Source organism: Lepisosteus oculatus, chromosome 20 (assembly GCF_040954835.1).
Source record: "Lepisosteus oculatus isolate fLepOcu1 chromosome 20, fLepOcu1.hap2, whole genome shotgun sequence".
Taxonomy (NCBI): Eukaryota; Metazoa; Chordata; class Actinopteri; order Semionotiformes; family Lepisosteidae; genus Lepisosteus; species Lepisosteus oculatus.
The window spans coordinates 16,860,038-16,885,136 of record NC_090715.1 but is presented as its reverse complement, the minus strand read 5'-3'; the positions used below and the strand labels follow the sequence as shown (position 1 = coordinate 16,885,136).

Below are 25,099 nucleotides of genomic sequence, written 5' to 3'. Positions count from 1 at the left end.
TGTACTTAGGTGTATTTATTCTGAAATCATGTGCACTACTATAATTGCACAGAGATGAAGACTACTCAAATAATTGTGTGCCTCATTAATGTAATTTTATGCAACTAAATTAATTTAGGTTTGCCCCAGTAAAGGGTTTGAATACTTATGTAATCATGACTTTTCCAGTTTTCTTTCATATTATTAATCTACTTCTTTCTTTTTGTTTTTTGCTTTGAATTAGAAGAGTAGGTTATGTAAATAACAAATATTAATTGGTACTTCAAAGTGTCATGGCTGCAATTATTAGAGCAACTAAATTTGAAAACTGCAAGGATCTGGTTACTTTTGCAAAGTATTGCCTATGACATGCTCACCACAAACTGCCACATATGCAAAATAGCGCTGGCTGTGGGGCTTTTAAAGCACTCTTAAAGAGGTCCATTAACATAGAAAATTAACCCTGAAGCACCTGGTTTTGGGAGAGGTAGTCCTGTGGTTCTGTTTTTGTAGAAGATGCCTTTCAGAGATTCACGGGCTTCTAAAGTGATCTGTTGTCTTTTGTTGGAGGTCCCAAGGGTACTCATGTTTTTCTTCCATAAAAAGTAAGATCAGATCCATCCTAGTGTCTTGGATGACTTGTCAGTTCGCAAAGGTTGTGTGGACTACCTATAATGTTTTTTCTCAACGCTTGAGAAAGGTAACGAACGGGAGGCCATGTAACTCTTTAGCCTGTTTGTTGTTTAGTAGCTTATTGACCCAAGAATCTTTTCCAGGCAAAGCTTAAAACAATCCAGGGTTTTCTGATTCAGCATACTCCTGCAGCCCTTTGCGTAGAAAAGCACCTCTAACAGTTTTAAATACACTTCCACTTTCCACTTCTGACCTCTAGTTTGTGGTTCACTGTTGATACTGAGCTAGTCCAACAGACTGTCCATGTCCTTGAGGATTTTGAATACTCTTATCAGGGCACCCTATGGTCTCTTCTGATCAAAAATGGTTCACTTCTCTTAGCCTTTCAATGTAGGACGTTTCTTTTAGTCCGGGAATGTGGTTGCTCTTCTCTGGACTGATTCCAGAGTGGTCATATCTTTTTTCATTGCCATGTTCTGTTTTTTTACTTTCTTACTATTAAGTGCTGCATATGTTGTTGGAGACTTGCAGCTGTTCAATCCAGCTGTGGCCTTTCTTTCTGAGTGTCTGACCATGTCAGTGCATTTGAGTGAGCAGATCAGCATCAGAGCCTGCAGAATCCTTTCTCTAGTTGTGTGATAATCATTTCTTTACAGCAGTGGCAAAAGCAGTTTTCAATAAAAGCTGTTTCTTTTCTACAGTGAAAGAATTTTTATTAATAAAAATAGATTTTTTTATCTCTATTTTTTCATTTGCTTTTTATAACATTTTTGGCAGGCTAAGCAATTAAATTGTTTTCCGACATCAGCAATATTATTTTTTAATATCGCAACATTAACAGTATTTTTATATCTACTCCATTAATTGTTTTACGCACAGTGCAGAATGCATTAAGCAGTGAAGGGTAATGTTGAAAAGTGCATAGTCTTGAAGAATAAGGGGGAAAAGATTTCAGCTATTAAACAAGGTCACACCCGGCACCCTTTAATGAAACCACTAAGTGCCAAATTAATTGACAATGGAATTTGAGACAGTCTTGCTGTCAGAATGCACCAGTAGTTATTTCCAAAACATTGCAAGATTAAGACCTTCCCACTGTAGATCAGAAAGTGTCCCCTCTTAATGAAGCAATTATCCTGAGAATAAAAATAGTATCTAGCAGCCAGCTGGTCACAATTTATATCTGTGACAGAGAGGAGATCAGAGACGAGTCGTCCCAATGGAATCTCTGCAAAGACCCAGTTCATCCCACTGACACATCACTTCAATTTTATGCTGCATTTCTATCTGCATTTAGAAACTCATCTTATCAACATCATCTCTGCTGAGTCTGATCGGGTGTCCTGTTTCCAAGAGCTGGGGAGGATTTCTGTCTGCCTGTGGATGTGTGCAATACTGTTAACAAGTTGCCTGTGGTTTTCCAGATTGCAAAGGAACATATATAAAGACAATATATGCATATTGCTTCATGCTGGGCTGAAACTATCAAGATCATAGGTTTCAGTTAATTAGAACCCTAAGACCCTCACATTATTGTCCCAGCTGAGAAAATTGCTTAGGAGGCAGTTAAAAACATAACACAATACAGTACATAACGCATATAACACAAGGTGAATTCATCAACAACTTGAAGCTTTAGGTAGGTTATGAAAGACGCTGATCATCATTGTGTGAGATAGATGCACGCATGATGAAATACATCAATTGTAAGTTGCCCAAATGAAACAGGTTAATATTTGCTCAAGCTTGGTCATAGTGGGAGTTTTTATTTATTTATTTATATACACAGAGGGGCATACATGCAACAGCTGAGTATTGGGCAATGTATATGTATCTATCTTTATTTTATATGTACAATTTTCCAATTTGGTGATAGGATTTTAAAAAATGTCCCTGTAGATACAGTACAATCAAAAAGGAAATAATACATTTTTTATTTGCATCATATTAGTTTTCTTTTTTTGACGTGCATGAATTACCAGAAACAAAGTTGTCAATCATTACAAAACATCAAGTATTACACGTATACATATGACTAAGTGTAAAATCTGAAAAAATAATACAGTTAACAACAAACAATACATGAGCTACTGTTTTGTTACACAATATCCAGGGAAATAGCTAAGATCGTGATGTCGGTGCTCTACATGTTCAAACACCTGTGAATTGCTTTCATTTCACTGTAGGGAGATTCATATCATCACAACTTGCGTAGTTTTTGTGTTCATTTTCAGTCCACTTATCCTGGTGAGTGTTGCAGTATCTAATGACACCATGTTTAATATTCATTAATGTTTTATTTACTTGTTTATTTAAACAACATGGAAAAAGTAGTTTTGTTGCATAGACAAAAATAAACACCTCTGTTAAATAATATGTACACACAGCTAATGCTCCTAAAGCTGTTACTGTCTGATTTTGCAGGGAATAAAAGACTCACCCATCCTAAAGACCCTTTAATGGTGACCCCAAAATATCAGCTGTCTCTACAGGTAATGATTGTGAGGCGATTTCCAGGGACTTCCCCATCTGAAAATATGGATGTTAACCTTGGTGGCACTTGGCTGCTGTGCTAATTGCACTAACATATTTCTAAAAGCCATTTTAACACCATCAGTGACTTAATGCACTAATAGCACATGGGGATGCTGACCTGCCTCTTGCTCTGGAGTATCGCGTATCATGAAGGCATCTCCCTCTCTCCTTTTCTGCATTCTGCAGCTGCAGCCCTTTTGCAATCAGTTAATAGCCCGTTTTTTTTTTTTGCATACATTTTGCATCCTAATTGCCGTTCTTTACCCAGCTATAATTTAATAACACGGCTTAAGGCTAGACACAGACAGGCCCCCGGTGCTCCCATGCTCTCGAGCTCTTCATTGTTGGCTTTTTTTTACACATCCCTGCTAATGACATGCCTGCTAGTGTCAACAGAGCCATTGAAGCACCACTGGGTCACATCATGATAGGTATGAGAAGGGCTGGGAGGAGCAGGGGGGCAAACCTCCTTTTCTTGTTTTTTTTTCAGTCTCTCTCCTTCAGATGGAGCTGAAAGGTTTGATAGTTGCTGGTTGTTCAGGGAGAAAAGAGAGGCCCTGAACTCCGCTTCTTTCAGTCTTGAAGGGATTTCAAAAAGAAGGTGAAGGAGACCTTCTTTCACACAGAAAAAAAGCACACATGCTCTTGCGGTGCCCAGCTTTCCCTCTTTATTCCTATTCACCAGCACAGTGGCTGTGCAAGGGAAAAAACACAGAAGTAGAAGAAGAAAAAAGGCAATTAGAATTCAAAATGTATGCAAAACAGCTGTTAACTGATTGTGAAGGGGGTGCAGCTGTACACTGCAGAGAGAGGAGAGAGACAAGCAGCCCAGGAGAAAGGCACAGGGGAAAGGGGCAAAACAGGTTAAGAAGCAGAAGAGTTGTTAGGGACTCAATGGGATCACAGCAAGGGCTCCTATTTATTTATTTATGCATCGCCCACTCCATACAAGAAAGGTCTTGTCTCCTGTGGGTGATATATTGTAATGAATTTAGCAGCAATGCACTCCTCTAAAAGCTCATAGTAACTTAAGCCTTTTTATGAAATTAAAAAAGGGATGCCTAAGGCATGCTAGGAACAGTAAAGAGGTTTGCACACACACACAAAAGAGAATGTGAAAGCCCTCAGACTCTGCACAATAGGTCCCCCAGAAACACCTCCCCCAGCTGGGCTCACAAAGATCATCAAGTGATCCCGACAGAAAGCGCCAGAGACTTTCCACACAAAGAAATAGGCAAATATTTTAATTCATATTTCTGTTTTCTTGCAAACAAGATCACTTGAGGTAAAGGTTCATGTTCCGGAACACCTTGAATTTTGGTTAAAAGTACTATTAGCACCTGTTCTAGTAGGGGTGCTATGATGATGTTTTATGCTTGTCACTGTTTTGATATTGGTGAACTCGCGTCTTTCCTTTGTCTCTTCAGTGAAACGCAATCGCGAGGTCCAGTAAAGACTAAGTTCCCGTTGAACTGCACAGCTTCTTGTACGTACCTGAAAATCAAGGTCCAGAACCCAGAACCCGCTCTGAGTGCCATTGCCTGCTGCAGTTATTTGTGTCTTCATTCTGTTAGATGTGCTTACTGCAGTAGGAGTGGACCTGGGCTCAGAAGCACGCCTTATCTACAGCACTAACAGTGCCTTTCCTCTGGGCAGTGCAAATGATCTTGAAATCTTACTAAAAAGCCGGGTTGTCAAGTAGCACTACATCCAAACCATTCCTTTGCTGGATTTTCACACAGCCATCTCTTTTATTGCTTAATTAACTCAGATTGGAAGGTCGGCTATGTGACTGCCTCTAATGATTGTGTAATGGCTGTGTAGGTAGAGTAATTAATTCATGGTGCGCATCCAATTTTTCCCTGTTTTTAATAGAAGGGTGTTTTATTACCTTCTTTCTGCTTGGCATGATTGCCAGTGAAATCCCTGTTTTAAGCAGGCTCTTGGAAAGTAAGCGCCTGAGACCCTAGGACCTGGAGAGTGATCCCGACCTGATGAAGCCGTGACCCCCGATTCATGCGTCAGCATTAGCCCTGTGGTTCACTAAGGAGGTTCAGAGTTTATCGTGAGGCGGATGGGGGTCCACATCAGGACCGTACATAGCCATGGCTGTGTTTTTAGAGAGGGCTTGACAGCAGGCAGTGATTTCTGATTTCTGATTTCATGCTACTTGAAAAATTGAAAGCCATCGCAAAACAGACCAAGTGCAAACTACCCCCTCAGATGTGTTTTCTTTCCTTGGGGCCAAAAGGCTGAGAGGAGTGAGTAGCCTGTTGTGTCTTGAACATGTATTTGTGCAGCAATTTAAACCACATTTCACAATCCATGTGATGTAAGCCCTATAGTGAGGTTATCTCCACTTTAAGGGTTTTAATAGATTATCTCACGTGTCTGGTATGTATTAGTTTTAATATCCATCACTGAAATTCCATGGGACCTGCGTACAGCCTGCCTTCCACCCCTATGTACTTTTTACTCATCTGTCATGGTACGTGTTTTGTACATCTGCTTTTTGACACAAAGACTTGCTTTTAATGAGATTGACTAGGTAATGAAGCCGAGACCATTGTTAAAAGTAATCAACCTTCACATCTATGAAGCTCTAGCTTTTGCTGATGATTCCCTCTCACAGTACAACCCGCTGCAACGTGAACTGTCCGGGAGCGAGGAGAGGCGATCAGACAAAGGCAGTGCATTTACAATAAGTGTGTGTGTCTGCTGGTCCAGGCCTGGAGAGGAGTCTAAAAGGTTTTTTGCTAATGTCACAGGAAGCTTAGACTGTCATCTTGTTAAGTTTTGAGATGTTATGGATGTTTAAGACCACCCTTTAAATCGCAAACCCTAATTGATTTATTATAGCTCCCCATTACCTTGCACTTACTTGAAAGCAACAATAAATCTTTGCTGCACACAAGCACCTAATGCATAGTCTCCTGGTAATTGCAGGTGCCATTTCAGCAGGCTTACTTATACATATGGACCCACCATATTTTGCAAACAGAGGAACTTACTTAGTCTGTCATTGACAAAGCAGGTGTTTTTTTTTTGCCTAGATAGATCGCACAGTTTGTAATTGTGAGTATTGTTACAGGTGTTTTCTTACCATCAAGTTTGGTGATCACTGGCTCATTCCCTCACTTTGTGCTTGTGAATACGGATTGCCTTTCAGAGCAGACAGTGTGCTTTATTCTTCATTATTTATGACAGGAGGAACAAGCTGTGATTCACTAACAAGTGCAAAGAATGCGGTTAATAGCCATGCATCTGGGAAGAGAAGGCCATTAACAAAGATGGCAAACTTCGCTGCATCTTTCAGCATTCATTACTCAGGTGCCACACCAGCGTATTTATTAAATTCCCATGAAAGTTTTAGGATTTATTGTGATGCTTGAATTTTGTATCCAGAGGTGCTGTTTCATAATGTGTTTGCTGATTAGCATAAAACCCGTTTGCTGGAGGAAATGGTGCAAAAAGCCTTTTTGAGGGGCTAAACGATCCGCCAGATCTAGAATTAAACTGGTAAATGTTGCTTTGCTCTTCATTTTTTTAAATGTTATTAGTGTCACGGACAGCCTCTGGTTGTTCTCTCAATATGTGTCATTTTGTGAGATTCTGTGCCAGACGCAGACCAAACTGTACCCATCGTCATACAGACTATGCCGGGTGAACCTGGGAGGTTTTTGTGGCTGTCCTGACTGCAGTTCTGTGACAGACTATTACTGCTGGTGGTGTTGCACAGTCTTACGTTTGGAAGTTCGTAACAGTGGTGACAGCTAAGCTTTTAGCACTAAATTGTAGCTGTACATAACCCTCCCTTTAATACAAAATCAGCGTGCATACTGTACACATTTATCAGCATGTTTATTTTTAAACCATAAAAAGAACTGACTGTGAATCATTTCATGTCTGTATAGATTTGTCTTGGTTTATTTATAAATCATTTATATTTTGTTTATCGTATTTAAATTAATATTACAACTCGGTTTTCACCTATTTATTGTCCTAGTTTTACATTCTTTTCTTAAGTATTTTCTGGAAAAATCAAGCGTGGTAGTTCTAAACTATTTTTAATCATTTTAAATATAAAATTTGTAGAATTATGCATGAACACAGGAATAACAATGCGTTCGTTATGCTTTCAGAATGCAGTTAGATTCCGGTGAAAAGTAAAATTGAAAAAGAATTTCATTAAGGGAACTTAGTTCAAGAGGAGCTAACCGCGGGCCTGAGCGTATACAGTGTGAGCCACTCAGGGCAAATTCAAACACCGCAATCTGTACTCGCTTCTTAACAAAAGCAGGCTAATTTACTTGTATTTTACAAAGCAGCCTTTGACAGGCAACAGAACCTGTCATCAATCTTGCTATGCCGGTAGAATTTCCTTTAAACAGTGCTCTTGGCTGGTGGCTGGCCTCTAGTGGTCTCTTAAGTAAATTTCAGAGTATCTTTTTTCACCCCCGAGTCTTGCTCTGTTATTTAAATGAAATTCAATGCTCTCTTTGCTACCGTGGAGTCGAGCTACTGCTACCCCGAACGCAGTGAGCCGCTGGGCCGCTTTCTGGTGAATTTGCGCTTCGATGTCACTGGATTTACTGCTTCAGTTCGAACATATGTACAGCGGTTTTAGTGTGAAAAAACTCTTTTGTCACCGTTTCCGATGTGAGATTCCTCAGGTGTATATAGACTATTCTTTATGTAATCGAAATGGGACGAAAAACAATTGTGGTTATGTAAACCGTTTCATTACCGGGCACGGTTTTCACCTTTTGCACAGCGGATGACAATACTTGGTCTTAACAGATAACTTAAAAAATAAATATGGTAATTCACAACACTGGAAATGCATGTTAACAATAGCTCGAACCTCAAAGTCTCAAGGTATCACAGAAATGTTCTGTGGACACGTCAGTGTATGCTCGCGTTTCAGTGGGGCTCAGTGTACTTTTGGAAGCGAGAAGTTAAGTTTAAAACCGCAGCAGAGAGCCCGGACAGTGCTGCATCGGCCGGGGTGTGATTTGCAGGTATGCAGGGCTTAGACGGATCGCCGCTGAGCTCCGACACGTCGGTTCTGCGCGTATATAAACGGACGTCCCAATGAGGCGGCAGCATTTGAACTACGAAGGCTTTAAAAAAGATCTCCGACCACAGGTTTCCGTTTCAAGAGTAGCACACTGGAGCATAGATGTAACCGTTTTTTATCCTCCGTTGTTTCACTGCTCAGTTTGTTACAGACTCGAAGGGTCCTCGCGTGTCTGTGAGTGCAAAGCGCTCTGGTGTTCATCCAGACAGCCCGGGGCGTCTCGGGTCTGAGGAGACATTAAAAACAGCCGAAACCAAGGAGACGTACCGATACGGGCATATAGCACTGGCAGCAGTAGAGCAGAATTAAAAGGGGGGGAAAATAAAAACTTGAATCTCTGGCAGTAAACATTGACTAGGCGGTGAAGTGATCAAAACTGCATCCCCCTTCCCTGTTGCGTGGTCTTCTAAGTTACTGGGCTTCCCTAAAAATTGGAGGCGACATTGGTCTTCATTCGTATTCAGGACACAGTAGCAGTGTGGGGTCGGCCTACCGGGGGCGTGTCGCCCGAGCAGGTGCTCGCTGTCCCGGCCCCCGGAGGCAGGGCGCCCCGCCTCCCAGCCGGGCAGCCGGCTCAGAGTGGCCTGGCCCCGCAGCGTCTGGGAGCAACAAAGTGTCTGCAGCCCGGCGCCGGGAGACGATGGATATTTGTCTCACACGCGTTTAATCGGAAAAGAGTAGGATTTTATTCTGGTCTGAGGTGAGTAGATGGGTTCGTTAACGCGTCGATTTTGATCGCTAGCCTTTAAAAAAAAAAAACAACAGCAGCAGCCCGGGTTTTGTTTAAGAATAACTCTGAATGAGAGTAGTGGAAAGTAGTAACTTGGAGAATCGCTACCGCGGCGGCTAAACTGCAGCCAGGAGCCTGACTTCACGCCTCATCTGCGTTTGGTGAAGGGAGACTGTAGCTGTCCCGGTTTGGGTGAGTGCGAGGGAGACGACACATTAGCTAATTGATCGTTACGAGGTGTTTTTTTCTTTCTTTAAAAAATGGCAGGGCAGATGTACGGTATTGTGGTTTGATTTCAAGTGAGATGTGCTTCGTGGCCGGATGGGTTTTTTGCGTCGGAGTTGGAAGGGACGCGTCCTGGAGGGACCGGGGGAACAAAAGACGGAGATCGATGCGGATACACGGCCGTGCCGGCCTGAGGGAGGCAACTGCTTTAATAGACAAAAAGTCACCGGTTACATCTTGAGGTTTTCTGTGAGTTCAACGCGCCTGTGCTGCCGTTGGTGGTTTACTGGAGCTCCGCAGGACACCCCCTGCGCGTCGAACCTGTGTGCTGTGTTGCTCACCGCCGAAGAAACGGGTTTGTCCTGAAACGCACAGCCCTGTTAGGGGACTTGTCATCCAGTGTGACTGCCTGTCACATGAACTTCAAAAGTATGTATTATTTCGCTAATGAGTAAACGGCTCAGGCATTCATGAGCTACTTGCTATCTTTCAGCTGTCAGACTTGTTCTTTATGTGGTTCCGTCTCTCTTTGTCATTAAATAATGACTCGACTGACGTCGCGTTTGTTTTTCTTGCGGCACACGGGGGGTGTGGGTTCTGTGCTGCTCCGGGAAGTTTTGCCCCTTTCCGTGGTGCTGTTAATGACATCTGCGCTCCTGTGCGCACAGGCGGCAGGTGGGTGGCGCTGCCTCTTGCCATGTGCCCGTGTTTACTAGCGTGTCCGCCGCTGCCCTGTGGCAAGAGCTCAAGCTGCAGACCGTGCAGCTGCTGCTGTCGGGGTAACAAAGTACACTTTTAACTGCCGTCTTCTCCAAACACACTGCAGCCTTGTACACCCAAGGCCCTCGCCCCGGTGTTTGTTCTTCTGCGCGAGGTTATCAGGAGACCAGGAAAGCGAGATATATTTGACACCGCAGGATAAAACCGTTCCTTAACCGGACAACCTCAACCAGTACTAATAGGGAAATAATATTTTAACTTCATTTTGATTCTTATCTCTTAAGTGCATGTGCGAGTGAAAACTCCAGAGCTGCTTTATCTCATCTTTCCATGAAAACGTATTTTAAAACTTCTCCTGAACGCGTTTTCGTCATAAATAAGATAAGGCTTCAGTGGGCGTTTGTTAGAAACAAAACGTTTTTTTTGTCGTCCAAAGTGCTGTTAGGTACTGATGGTTTGTCTCAGAATTTGTCCTGGATGCACTTGGACATTTTCAATTTAATTAGTCGTTAAAATGATCGCATTAAAGCTTGAAACATTAGAACAAATGGTTTACTTTTGTAAAGAAGTAATCGTTTGCATTTCCTCATAATCCTAGAACCAGCAGAAACTGTTTTGAATAAAACAACCTTTATCCTTCCTGATAGTTTGCATTTTGTTTACATAGGTTTGTGTGGGTGATCACTATCATTCCACCCTGATTTCGAATGTATACTAATACGCTTTTGTTTTATGCAGAAAGACTTTGTAGTACAGAAGGAATAAACCATGAAGTCAAACTGTACTGCTATTAAATTGAGTGACAGGTTTTGTTTTGAGTAGGCCGAAGTACTTGGATAAGTTTGTCACTCTAGTTCCCCAAACCCTTGTCTTTTACAATCTTGAAGCCAGTTTTGCAGAACAACTTAAAGTACAGAGATGCGAAGGAGGGCCTTTACACTAAGGGTTATATCACAATTGTAAATTTGACAGCATTGCGCATGCAAGTCTTGAAACGTCAAAACTGATCACTGGATGGTTCTCTTAGTTTTCTTTGCTAAAATGTCTTAGAATGTTTCCACGGGATTCGCTTTGTGTCAACATCTCACATCTGCTTTGCTGATCGTAAAGAAACAGGGGAAACACCACAGCCTTTCTGAGAAGAGTGTGTAAGCACTGGAAAAGTCCAGTGTCATAAACTGTAAGAGGCAGGTCACTCAGATCAACTTTCTGAGGCAGCTTTGTCTGCAGTTTTCAGTCGGCTACTTTTGCACTTCTGGTTCTGAAATTAACATTCCTGTTTTTTCTCTGTTTTTGAGTCACACAGGTTACAGTGGAGGGGTGTTAATGCTGAGCAGAAGGAAACAGGAAAGCCTAGGTTAATGAGGTTTTGCAGTACACAGTAGTGAAAGATCTGTGATGAGACATGTCAGCAAGTTACTTGTTAACAAATGGAACTAATGGAGGAGACACTAGAAACTGTCAGAAGGGCCAAAGAGGTGTATTTCTAAAGGGTTCTGCGAGGTTATGAACTACCCTCTCTGCCTGAAAAGTGTGTCTTTTCTGTTGGGAACAAGTTGGAGTTATCTCTTCATGCGAACACCAGAAAATGTAAATATTTTCACACTGTAAAAAGATAATGCCATGTACTGAATGTTGCTGATAAGATCTGATAGGTGTGTGTGTGCAAGATGTTTATGCATTCAGACATGCAAGGTGGATCCTGCTCTAAAAGGTGTGGAAACTGGAAAAACCATTAAGGGAACAGATGCCGTTTGCACATGGTGCTGCTAGTTATGTCTTTGAAACAGAATTACCAGGTATCATAACTGTGTTCACTTCTTACGCGATGGGTATGTATAACACTGTGGCTGCGTTTGTGGTTAAAAAAACTGCTGCACTTGTTTGAGGGTTATATTTTAAGCTTTGAAGTAGATTTTGAATTGTCATGCACCACTCGTTTAATTTTATTCTCAAATTCTGCGATGCGGCACAAAAGTGCTCTGCTGTTTCATAAATATTTCTTCAGATACGTTTCTTGACGAACGTGATGGAAACCGTAACCTTTTTAATGGCTGATGGGGATTGTAATGTTACCCGTTCTGCAGTGGGTTTGAAATAAAACTAGGTTGCACTGAAACAGGCAGTAGTTGCAGCTAATTTATTTTGGTAACAAATGCAGTTAGGCTTATGCCTTGGAGGGCAAGTGTACAGGCCAGCTTTATCTCACATGTGAGGGGATGATTGAATTGGCAAGCCTAATGTAACAGGTTGAGATGAGCCAGTGATGGCAGCAGTATAATGGAGGACTGAGTACACCCCTAGGGCAAACAGTCCATTCACTCTTAATTCTGCTTGGCCTGTTTTACACAAAAGTACCTTCAACATTTATTGCTGTTACACAGCACACGCCTCACAGAAGGCCAAGCAGGCCATAACTATTATAAAAACCTTTTACTGTCTTAATGACTCTCAATTATACGGTCTCCCGATCACAGCGAATGATTCGGCTCTGAGCCCGTTGGGAGGGTCACTCATTTCTGGCCTTGTACATTCTTTTTTTTTTAAAGGCAAGTGTCAAAGAAAGAGGTGGAAGAAAAGAAAAGGCGTTCCCTTAAAGTCATGATGAAATTTAAAGTCTAGGGTTTAAAGGGTAAAAGGTTTAGACTTTAGCTAATGGAAGGTGGCTAAAAGGTCCTTCTACACTGCAGTGTTTACTGAAATGTCACTGTGTCACCCTGCGTATGACTACATGCTTTCATTTTAATTGAGCACTTTAAGTTACATAAATAACCATAAAATGTGCTGTAACTCACAGCTATATTTGTAGCACTAACATGCAAGTCCCCATTTATATGTTCAGATGGATTTTACCAGAGCTGGGAACAGAGGTGTAGGCTTGTCAGGCCTGCATGTTTTATCAATGATGCAGAGGGCTTTCACCACTGAATATGGGATCTCTGTTCTATTATACAATTTAAAAGTAATGAGTATTACAAAGGAAGTCATATTGTGCAAATTGATACAATTTTTCTTGTCAGAAACCCAGACAGAAATAATAAAGGCTAATGAATATTGTGTTTTATATGTTGTGCAGTTGCCAGTTACCTAGACTGTCATGTTATTTTATTTTTTGCATCAAGTCATTCCGTCCCTTGGAAGATAAGGCAGGCAATTTCCTGGAGTCAGTATTCCTAATGTGCCTCTCGGATTTTCACATTACAGTGGTTTCATCTGTATTCACTGCTGGAAATAAAAAGGGCCTGTCTCCCAGACTCTTTGAACATGATCCCTTTGGCAGATGGGGAGCAAACTGTGGCTTGGAGACTCTTCCCTTTGCTGCTGGACCGGAGGTCTGAAGGTTACATCGCTGCTTCTGGCAGGAACCTGTAACGAGTTGACAAAGGCTCAGCACCCACAGTAGTCGAACGCTGTCCGCAGCGAGAGTGTAAACAGTCAAGAGTCTGGCAGCACTCGCTCTGCACACAATAGGCAGCCTCTGTTCACAAGCAGCAGCAGCTAAAGAGCTCTGCAGCCCTGACCTTGATCCTTGCTGTGTGCAAGCAAATGAGAAATGTGAATAGCAGCAAGTAGGTGTACTTGTCAGGTACAGAGGTTTATTGAAATATGCATTAACGGCGACGTGCTTTGCTGAATCGACAAGTGGCTGTATCATTATCAGACTTCCAGAGGTGTAAAAAAAAGGAACATTATTCAATGTTTGCTGCTCGGAGCCCACAAAAACCGATAAGCACTTAAACATAATGCAGTCTGCTTGGAGATAGAGAGCAGAAAAAAAAAACATCACATAAAGTTAATTCAGCCGCATGGCTGTGAGAGGTCATGAAGTTTCACTGTTCTTTATTTTTGAATTGAAGCTGAGTCTACTGCATCTTGTCAGTTCTAGTGGTAAAAAAAGCATCAGGAACCTTTGGATTGTGGATGGAGGCCTGCAGGTTAGCCTGTTCATCAGTAACTCAGAGCAGTCATGGTTAGCTTAGGAACATTTACCTTGTTGTGGAGCGGCATGGTTGATTAGCTTTAATTAAAAACATGAGCAATCAGGTGCCTTAACATTACGTAGAGGATTCAACCCCCCCCCCCCCCTTGTGGTTTTAAATATTTCCTAGAAATATTTACATGTAAAGGGAAGGAGGTTTCAGATCAATTAACAGCAAATTAAGAGTAATTATTACTTTCGTCTTCCTTGTTTTGAGCCCTTAATCCTGAGGCAGGCAGCCGAACGCCCCTGGTTTCCTGTGAGGTCCGTGGGGACGCAGCCCGGCTCCGGCCTGCTGTTCCCGTTGTCTTTGCCGCTGGGCTGTACAGGTTTCCTTGCAGCTCAGATCTTGCTCAGGGCGAAGCCTGGCCTCCCTGAGCCACTGCGAAGGCTCTTTGTGTAGTGCCTCCACGAGGCGCCATTCTTCTGATGTGGAATTACAAAGGCCGACGGGCGCTCAGGTGTTTAAACCAGTGACAAGACGGAGGTGATTTGGGGCCAGCCTAATACTGCGCAACTAATACTTAAAAATTAAAAATAAACAGAGTTTAACGACAGGATATTGATTCCAGTTGTCAAATCACGTATACACATACCTTAGCTTTGTGCAACAACCTGAAACTTTCAGGTACCATAAATAATATTGCTAAACATATGCCATTCTAATCTGCAAGCGACCTGAATATAGAATAAGACTTTTTGTATAAAAATGCATTAAGTCCTGTTCTACACCTGCAGATGCTTTAGCATGGTCATTGATGGCTTTTTTATCTATCCAGAAAAACTGCAATTTCCCTCATGGGATTAATACAATATCTATTTTAGAGATTAGGCGAGCTATCCAGGTGAAAAAACTTTTCTCCACAATGGTTTCTCATTTGAGCCTCAAGTTAGAAATATTATAGACAAGTCCCTCCTTTGCCTGTGTTAAATTGCCTTTTTACAACACATTTGTCCCCATCAGGTTCTGAGGTCCTTATTGTTTCCAGATTGGACTATTGTCATACTTTGCTTGCTGGCACCTTTGAGAGCTCTGTAAATGGATTTCTACATGTCAGCACCCAGTGGCTAGAATATTAATCTGATCTCAATCCCTTCATAAATACATGAGTATCACTCCTGTCATAGCCCCCCTACACTAGTTCCCAGTGTCACATAGGATTAACTTCACAATCCCTCTTCTCATATATGAAGCATTGAACAATCAGGCATCTTCCTACCTCCTCAGTGTGCGGAGGTCCATCCTCGAGACAAGAAGGCCGTACGTTAGGCAATTAAGGAAGCTCTTTCTACAGGAGTGGCTTAAACTGTGAAACACTCATTGAAATGTGAATTCTTCAGGAGTGTCTTCACCCCAGTAGCACTAATATAAAACTGTCTAGTGACTTGGGTGCAGCGAGATCAGCAATGCTGAAGGTATAAGAGAGCTGGGGGTGCTGTCGGTGGTGGGAGGGGCGATGTGTACAGGCTGATACTGAGTGTCTTCTTTTGTTCTGACTCACAGCGCTCGCAAGGCTTTGGTTTTCTTGCGCTGTTCTTCTGGTTTGGGTTTTGTGTCTTTCGGGGCAGTGAAGAGAAGAAGGCTGAGATGGGCTTGGGGCCGGGCAGCAGGCTGGGCAGCGTGGGGACAAAGCCTTTATTATAGCACTGCAGCCGGCTCGGCATCAGCTGAATGTCATATGGTGTCAAGTGCTGGTGTGTGTGTGTGCGCGCGCGTTTGTGTTTGTGCAAAAAGTGGGCTGTTGTGTTAAATATACCGGATGCCAGTCCCCGCAGAGAGTAAGGCTTTGATTAAACCAATAGCACTACTTAAAATACCACACACGTATAAGCTTATTTCTCATTCCTATCCAAACCAGTCTGTGGTTTTTGGTATATCTTCTTTGCAGCTTAAGTTCTACTTTCTGGAAACAGCCAGCAGTTAGTCTGAGCTCTTTTTGAAAAAAAAAAGGAACAAAAAATGTTTTCTTCGTTCTAGTAGCAAAGGCTTCCTATAGTTGATGCCTCCATAACATTAAACTTTAACAATGTCTTTTAAATCCATAAAGCCCTCTGTGATTCTTCAGAAGTAATCTGTACTAAGTATCTTGCAAAATGCTGCAGAAACATCCATTATAGGGAGCTTTGGATTGGAACAGAAGTAGCTACAAATAAGAAAGGAGCTAAACTAATGCGCCTGTGTTTTTTTTAGCATGTCAGTCTGTTGTTAAGGGGCTAGAGGTGTGAATAGTCACCAGTTGCTAACTATAGAAGTCATAGATGGCCTTGGAGGTGTGACCCCCCCTTCCTGCGGTGTAATTACCCCAGTGTAGCTCTTCTGCCCTCCCCCCCACTGCCTCTTTCGCTCTGCTCTCTCACTAGGACCTGGTGCTCAGAAATCAGCCAGGCTATTAGCTTGTAATTAGAGCGCGCGGCAGTGGCAGGCGGGAGCTAGAAAGTCGAAGGGCTGCCAGGGGATGGGGACTGGTAATTAGCAAACCGCAGGAAGCATCAGAGCTGTGATTAGTAACGGCTCTTGAACCATTAATGTGGAAGGCAGGCAGGGTGTTGGGGAACAGACAGAGAGAGGGCGCAGTGGGGGGGTAGTCGAAAACACTGGCGGATTGGATAGAGCAGCACCACACGTTTCCTGTGAGGTTCTGCGGCAGCACAGCCCCTTGTTTCCTGGCAGTGCTCAGTCCAGATTTGCAATTGATTAGCAATTGGCTGCCATCGAGCAATATAGCCCCCTCCTCAGAAAAAAGGAACAAGAACACTCAACCCTCATTAGAGAGGCTTCCTAGGCACCACATTATGTGCGATGGAAAGAAGCCCAGATCTTGAGTCTAAAAAGGCCAATAAAATCAACCAGTAAATGTGTTCAGATGGTGTGTGGCTTAACTATCATGGTTGTGGTTCTGGAGGATGCCATTTATTTCACTGAGGTTAGTTATTAAAAAAACTCTCCTTTTATACAGTCCATTTTATCGGTGCTGTAAATAACTGCATTTCATTGGCAAGGCATCTGATCACATAGGATTAAACTGGTTATCTTGCTGCAGCAGCTCCTACAACAGACAACGCTGCAGAGGGAGACGAAAGATGCGCTGAATCGCGGCGCCTTCTACGGTTAGTTTTTGTTAGGAAGCTGGCATTGTTGAGTTAAGTGTTTATTTTAAAGGTCTCTGAAACGGGCAGAATGGACTTTGTCCGAGTGGTAGGCTAAGTGTTGTGCTGTGTGTAGGGACAGGCCATGTCCTTCCTGGGGGGCGAGTACGCGTGTGTGCCAGATCGATGAGCCACGGGGGTGCAGCTCTAGGCTGAGGGCTGCAGATGAGTCTTCCAGGTCCCAAGCAGGTGCGGCCACTGCCAGCAGCCCGCAGCCAGATCAGATCGGGCCAGACCAGGCCTGGAGGTGGGGGTGACTGGCAGGTTCAAGCTCTCAGCCTTGACCAGGTTCCTCTCCGCTCTGCACTATCAGTGCACCAGCTGGCCGGGGGCGTGCCCTGCCCTGGGGAGAGGGCTCTGCGGAGCTGGGCACCGAGCAGCCCGGCCTGCCTGTGTGGAGGCTGGAGGCCTTGAGAGGTATCGGTTTCGTTTTGCTTGATGTCGTTTTCAGAGCCATGGAAAATGGACATGTCTGGGTGTGTATCCGGGTCTTCTGACGCAGGCTTGGGTTCCACAAATATCACATGAATGTGCTGTTCATTGGACACTTTCACAAAAGCAGCAAAAAGAGAACAAATAAAAAGTATCATTAAATTAAAGTGGGTTGCTTTGCTACACACTGTAGCAACAGTGTTCCTCGCTTTGAAGAGTCTGTTTATTAAAAGTGTATGACTTTCTGGGGTGCACACCTCATTTCTTCTACTGTCCTTGTAGAATAAGACAAGTAAATGTGTGCTTTGAAATCCAATAGTTTGGTGGCTCACGATATTAAAAACACAACACAAACAGCAAGCCCCTTATAATGGATCTCCTGCTGTTAAAAGCAAGAATCAAAAAGATTGCTCGTTTTCATGAGTTCAGCTTATCTTCACCAAGGGCAAGTTCAAGACCAGTCATCTAAATTGCGTGTCTCATAGTGGGGGAAAAAAAAGAAAATGTCTGTCTTTACCACAGTAAAATTGCTTTGAAAACGGGGTCAGCAGAAGCTTGATGTTGGTGTCATGCTGTCTGTAAAATCGATTCTTCCTCAGACTGCTATAGTTTAATAATGGAGCTTAAAACGTCTGCCTTTGGCTTAATAATGTGGACAGGGAGATGCTGCAGACAGGGAGATGCTGTATGTCTGCAGCATCACATATGAAAAAACCCTTCATGGCCGAATTGAACTTCTCGGTGTATAGTGTGTTTTCCAAGGTGTGATCGCATGTGATTTGTAAATGCATGAAATAAAAAATCGACCTTAATGCTCAAGCAGCAGTTTTAGATTACTCAGAGGACGCCTGGTTTGAAACCCCTGGAAAGGAGATCTCATTAAATCGCAATCACAATCGGAGCTCTGGAATCGAGTTGGACATTTGTTCCGTTTCGAGGAAATAACTACAGGGATGTAGCAGGTTTTGTTCCGGATGTCTACTCATTACTCACTTTGAGGAGCAAGCCGGCTGCACTTGTTGTGTATCAGGCAGGCATAAACATAAACCCTCTCCCAGTGCAATCTCGTTCTCTCTTCCTCTCGCGCACACACACACACAGGCGGCTCAGAGAGGTGTGTGGGGCAGGTCATCTGTCAAACAGCGCTGCTAAGCTTTACTGCCGCGCTCTTGTCCTAATGAACCCAGAGGGCTGTGCAGCCCCATGCTGGAGTCTCTTCTCTCCCCAATTAAATAAGGAGTGTATACAATCAAATCTAGACCACTCATCCATCATAGCCCGTACACTGAGGATTTTATTCCCAGTTGTTAGCATAATGAATTTACATGAGCTGATAATGTAGACAAGTATTCAGTCAATTGCCACAGCAGTAGACTCCAATCAATATGTGCTTAATGGCGGGGCAGTGTGGAGATGGCAGGGCTCCTGGCCCGGGGCAGTTGGGGTGGGTGAGGCGAGGAAACCCACACAGTGCTGCCAGTCCACTGCGGTCAGACAGGCTGACCTTTTACAAAGCAGCCATGCTCTGTGTCCCCATACCAGTATGTGGGATGCTGGCCTGGTGTAGGTGCCCCAGTCTAATACAAGCTAAAGCCCGGGGGGGTGTATTGGGGTGTTTGTGTTTAAACGCACAGTGGCATACGCTGTAGCTGTTTGGAAATGAAGCTGGGTGCTTGTGGACAGGAGCCGCAGGGTCTGGGATCAGGACCCCAGTGCGAGGCGGGCCGTGTTGCCTCAAGCCCGCCAGCAGTGAGGTTCCGGTCCAGAAGGCTTGTGTTTTGAAAAGGGAGCAGGTGTTGTGTTCTTATTTTGTGGAAAGAATCTCCTTTTCAGTGAGTGCTTGAGAGAGGAGCCCGCATAACTTCCTTATTGTTTAATAAGCCAAGCCCATGACTGCTATTTCAGTGATTTCAGTGATACAGGCTTGTGCGAGACTCTTTACTCAGAGCGAAAGTGAAGGAAAGTGCTCACCACCGCATTCTGAGCACCAGTGCTTCCGTAATCAAACGGATTCTTTGCTTGTTCTATATCACGTTTGGTTATTCATGCAGTGATTGGAAAAATGTTGCATTTCCACCTTTTGTGCAATTAGAATTAAATGTATCCTTTTAATTTATGGTCTTATTAGTTAGACTGTCAGCTCGTGACTGGATTCTTGTTACTTTTCGTTCATTTACGTGTAAGGTGAAGTGCATTGTGTGATCTGCTTATCAGGTTTGGTTACAGGTGAGAACGTGAGGAACCGGTTGGTGCAGCTCCTGATGCCAGTGCAGGTCCAGAGGCAGTGAGCCCTGTACTGTAGCCCTCACAGAGCCCAGTGTCCCATTATCTTCAGTGAGGGGAAGAGGGAGGCTGTGGTGCCAGATTCAGCCAGCTGCTCCACACTGACCTCATCTGGGAAGATCACAGTCAGCAGCAGGGGGTCTCCACCTACGGCTGCTTCTGTGTGCAATAACAGGGGAGCACTCGAGAGCCTGCAATGCCGGGACAGCATGAGCTGGCCAATACTCTGGATTCCCCCTGCAAAGGAGAAAGACTCCAGTCTAATTTCAGTCATGGAGTTGTGCTAATTATAGGCGGCTGGTAATTACAGTGTCGTGCATGCTGTTATTTATGGCACTTGTCCCCCAGCAGTGTGGAAATTCACTGGTCAGAGGTGTAGGGGGGTGGGGTGAGGGGTTATAATTAAACCCGTTGATCAAGTTTCCTGTGACATCATGGACAGAATTAGGATCATATGCTTGTCAGTATCTTTCCCAGCGCCCCCCCCGTAAACAAAAAGGGCTTGTGAAGAGCCGAGCCGCGCAGCTCCTGCAGAACTGTGCTTTATTGCCTTGTTAATCGTGCGGCCAGACGCACTGTGGGAACACATTCCTGCTGATCGCTGTCAGACGTCCATGGGCTCCATTCCTGCACGCGCAGCGGTGGGCCTTCTCCTGTCGGGCTCTCGGACTGTTGGCTCCCGTTTCCTCACTTACCCGAGCCACGGCCTCCCCTTCCCCGCCACCCGGACCAGAACCCGGAGCGCGGGGCCCCAGGGCTGCCTCTGGACCCGCTGGACGCGGGGGCGTCTCTGTCTGGCCCTGCTGTCTCCTTCCTCGGCTGAAGTGGGTGTCGTCAGCTGGGCTCCAGCTGGTTTTTCCTTTCCCCGCCAGTGGGAGCTCAGCGTCCAGATGAACAGCCTCCGCCTGTCGCCAGTTTTGGCTGAGGACGCCGAATCAAGTAATGGAAAGAAAAATGTGGAACTTGGTTTGCAATTTCGTAGGTGCCAGAAATGAAACTGCCACAAACACTGAGGAAGTAGATGAACACTTTTGGGGTTTTTTCTCTGTTGGGCGCCTGAACGCCTCATTAGTAATGACCTCCGGGCAGGCTTTGGACTTATTTTGGTCTGTTTCATCACAGTTTTTGTTATATTGATAATTAGTTAATGAGTTATTGACAGCAAATGTCATTTAATCTCTTTCCCTTGTTTGTTCCTTCTGTGCTGCCAAAATGTCTTAATGGCCTGCTAATTTCAGCAGGGCTGTACCTGGCCTGGGCATCGTTGTGAAGTCTTGCCACCACTAGAGGGAGCTCTATAGGACTTAGTTCCCATTGAAACACATTGAAATACTGGGGGCTGCATTCAGCATGGAGAAAGGATTTCGAGAATAGAGAGCGCAAACAAAGATATTTTTGTTTTTCAGAGAAGTGTGGCTGACTTATTAAAAATAAAAAATGCTGCAGCCCTTAATAGTAAAATGCATATCATTTTATGTATTTTACAGGTGAGCTCATTACATGTCCTGTTTTGTGAGGCTGCCATGGAATGTGCTGTTGATCTGTATAAACCCCGTGGTGTGAATTATTCGTTTTGGAGGTGATGAAGGGGTGGCAGGGTGCTCCTATCTCCAGCCTGGTGAGCTCTGCCCCCTCCCCCCACCACTCTTCCTGCAGCGTTCCCTCAGTAGCACTCCCGGGTTCTTGTGAGAGTAAAAATGTTATACATTATGCGTCTCCTTTTTTTGCTTCAGCAGCAGAGCAGACAGGGGGGTCAGATGTCACCATCGGGGCTGTTGAAGGCCCGCTGAAAAGGGCCAGCAGTGCTCTGGCCCAGCAGTGTGCATGCCTCTGTTATCTCCCAGTGGCTGAGGAATTATAGGCTGAGAGGGGAAGGGGGGGAGGGGTCTGGGGGGGTCATGTGACATTGCAGCAGCTGCTAGGCCGAGAATGTCTGTTTTCAGTAGGCGAGAGAGTGAGAGGGAGAGAGAGATAGGCAGAGTGTGGTGTGTTGCTTTGTTAGATAAGCTCCAAACCGTCTTTGTGAGAAAAAAAAATGGTGTTTCCCTCAGCTTCCTTCAAGTGTTCAGCTCGGCGGAACATGCAGAGATGGGCGACAGAAACAGCTTCAGTCCTTTGTTGTTTAGTAAGAATTGTGGATTTTATCATTTTAAATGAAGGGGATTAAGGGTGGCACGATGTCTAGTTAGCCGTGTGGCTCTGTCAGTGTTTGTGTGGGTGGCCGCTGTGTGTGGTGGGTGGCAGTGTGTCTTCTGTTAGATTGTTAGTGCTGGGTTTCAGACAAAAAAAAGAAAAAGTTTGTTTAATGTTTCATGAGTCAACAGCAGTTTAGTTTTTTTTTTTGCAAATCAATAAAATGACATCATGGCAAACTTCTCAGGAGTTGAAATAAATTGTGTAAATGTATAGGACTTCAACTTGAAAGTGTTCTTGAGCCTGTGAATTAGATGGTAGGGGAAACTGCGGTCTTGCACTGTGATCAAGCCCAGAGAGAAAAATGTGATTGGTTTTACATAGTTAATAATCAAACAGAAAATACCTTGCGAATGTAGTGATTCTGTTTTTCTCTCATTTGTCATCGTTTTGGTAGCACTATGCTGAGCGAAGTAGCATAGCCTAAATATAATTTTAAAAACGTTGTCTTGTCCATTAAAATATTGTGATTCTTCTTCCAGTTCCTGTTTTAAAGTTTTAATCTCTGTGCAGTCAATGAAAAAATAGTTGGGTGTTTAAAAAATTAAGCAAAAAGCCTGGCTTATTTTTTTGGGAGGTTAGTCATCATCATTCTGAGGTTTTATATGCAGTGCGATTTGACCCCGTGACATGTGGATCCTACACTTTAATAGTCTTCAGTTCATTATCTCAGCTGGGCCTGTGTGTCTCTTAGGCTGGGATTCCTCTTCCACTGTTAGCGTGGTGTCTTTTATCCCTGTACCCACTGCTCAGCTCACCATGGGCAGTATGTTGCCAGAGCATTTAAGACACGTGTGTCTAAAGCAGGACTCAATGTTTCCCGAAGCAGAGAGATTCCCTGCTTTTTTAATGTAAAAAAATGCACCCAAACACTGTACTCTGCCCTTCGGCGTGGCTGTTACAGGCTGATTAAACCCAAAAAATGCAGATGAATCAGATCAATGTGTGAATCATGCCTGATGACCAATAGAAAAGGGGTGGCATGGGTTGTGTGGAGGTGTTTTGTGCGAACTGCTGTTCGCGGGGAAGAACAAAGAGCCAGGGGATTTGAGTCAGATCACAGCCCGGCGATGGTGTGTTGTGCAACCCTGGACCCAGACACTTGACCTGCTGCAGCTCCTTCCCCTGCCCTCGCCGCAGGGCAGGAACCGCGGCTCCTCCAGGACAGAGGTTCACCGCACACATCCCAGCGGCGCTGGGGGAGGGCCGGGTGTGAGGCCAGAGTCGCTGGAACTCGCCCTCGCAGCCCCCGCCCTGAAAGTCACGCCGCGGCGGCCTTTTCACGAGTCTCCCTCTTCTCTGTCGCCTCTTTTCCAGGCATGAGCCATGAGCCGAAGTCGCCTTCCCTAGGAATGATCTCGACCGCCACTCGGACCACTGCCACCGTGAGCCCCCTCACCCCGTCGCCCCTCAACGGCTCCATCGTGCCCAATGGCAGCCCGGCCGCCAACAGCAGCCTGTCCGTGCAGTCCGCGCACTCCGGCTTCGCCGCCGCGCTGCGCAAGCTGGCCAAGCAAGCGGAGGAGCCCCGAGGTGAGCAGACCACTCCCGGCTCGGTTCCGCTGTGACACCCCCGGGGGTGAGGGAGAGCCACACTGTTATTGAATGATGTTTAACGGTAGAGAAACCAGTTTCCCTTCATTCTCAACTGTACGTTTACGGTAGGTGCACGCAGAGGAGCCATTGTTGAAGACAGAAATTCGGTTCCCTCCCCCCCACCTGTCAGTTTCCATTGCTCTGTGCTGGTGAGAGTCGAACTGGTGTTGTTTCATTTCACAGACTTGGTTTTTATAAACAGCTCTAGGTTCTCTTTTCAGGGAAATAGAGTTAGTGGTACAATAAAAGTGTTCAAACCACAGGCAGATTTCCTCATTAATTACAGGAAGTTCTCCTTTTTTAAGTGTGAATATTTGGCGTATACCAGAGAGCAAGCAGTCATGTTCTTTACCATTGATTTTAATGCGGAGCTGATTTAAGGCTGTGTGTCTCATAAATGCATAAGGTCAGATTTTGTCTCTCTTTTGAGACTGAAGTGGAGGAAAGAGGATGAAGGGAATATTGCTGATAGAGTGGACTTCATTCAGTCACTTATTACCATAGCAGACCTGTTGAGCTGCTATGATCTGTTGGCTCTGTTTGCTATAGTGAATGTAGTGTAATGGGGATCTGAAGTAGTGAGTGTAAGAAGTTGTGAGTCCTCTTTATAGGTTTTGTTAAAATGATAAGGACAATCATAACAACATCCTTCATACAGGTCAGTGCTGGTGGGATCCAATACTCTGTCAGCAGGGTGAGCTGAAAAGAGCCGTATTTATACATAAGAAAATCTCCCTGACTAATTATGTCCTTAGTCTGGAAGTGCAGCTCTGGAATTCTGCGACAGCCTTGACTGAAGGCAGACACCGGGGAGTTTTTTCTGCAACAATCCTAACAATCTACGGAAAGACTGATTACCTTTCATTCTGAGCAGATAAGCTAAACCACTCCGTGTTAACAATAGCAAAAAAATATACGAGGAAAGAAATTGCTTTTAAAACGTAAAAATCTGTTGATTTCTCTTTATTTGTATGAGAATATTAGGTATCTTCATTTTACTTTGACCCTCCATCTATTATCTGAGTGAAATAAAGTACACATACTGAAAGGGAAATATAGGTGCACTATTCCACAAACACACATCTTCCTTAATGAGCTCCCTTTTTAAGACTTCGCCTTTGTTCTTGCCTTAATCCTGTTAAGTAATTAGAGCTGGCTTAAGGCTCTCTTTAAGTGCTCTTTCGTTCCCGAGCCTCTCAGAAGCCCGAGGAAGGGGGTCGGGGGTTTCGGCAGGTTCTGGTCGTGTGCAGCTGCAGCCGTCGGAAGAGGAGGCTGTGTGCTGTGTCGTGTGCAGACGAGGGATGCGCAGGAACAGTGATGCTATTCCAGACACTTCCCACATGGAGATATCCTGGGGGCATATTGAAGTACATTGTTCGCAGACAGATAAGCTGGCAGCTGTTCAGGCTCCGGGACCCAGCCGCGTGCTCGTGAGCCAGCCCCTCCGAGACTCCCTGCCTTCTGAGAGCGGGGTGCACCGTCAGACACCTAACGAGCCACCCCTGAACCCCCAGTCTTAATCGTACCGCCTGCGGACCGGAGATGCCCTTTTTTCCGCTGCAGGCTG

The 25,099-nt window shown here is 44.4% G+C and overlaps 1 protein-coding gene across 7 annotated transcripts in view; it reads left to right on the top strand.

Moving 5' to 3' along the window:
* The window catches only part of gse1b (Gse1 coiled-coil protein b), a 260,697-nt gene that overhangs the window by 204,505 nt on the left and 31,093 nt on the right, over positions 1 to 25,099 (top strand). For 5 of the 7 annotated variants that reach the window (XM_015368071.2, XM_015368072.2, XM_015368076.2 and 2 more), the window contains one exon: positions 23,254 to 23,469. In XM_015368071.2, coding sequence (XP_015223557.2) covers positions 23,254 to 23,469 — 216 coding nt within the window. Of the gene's footprint in view, positions 1 to 8,790; positions 8,928 to 21,684; positions 21,869 to 23,253; positions 23,470 to 25,099 lie in introns of those variants that run through there. The other 2 variants (XM_015368077.2, XM_015368073.2) reach the window with 2 other exon arrangements.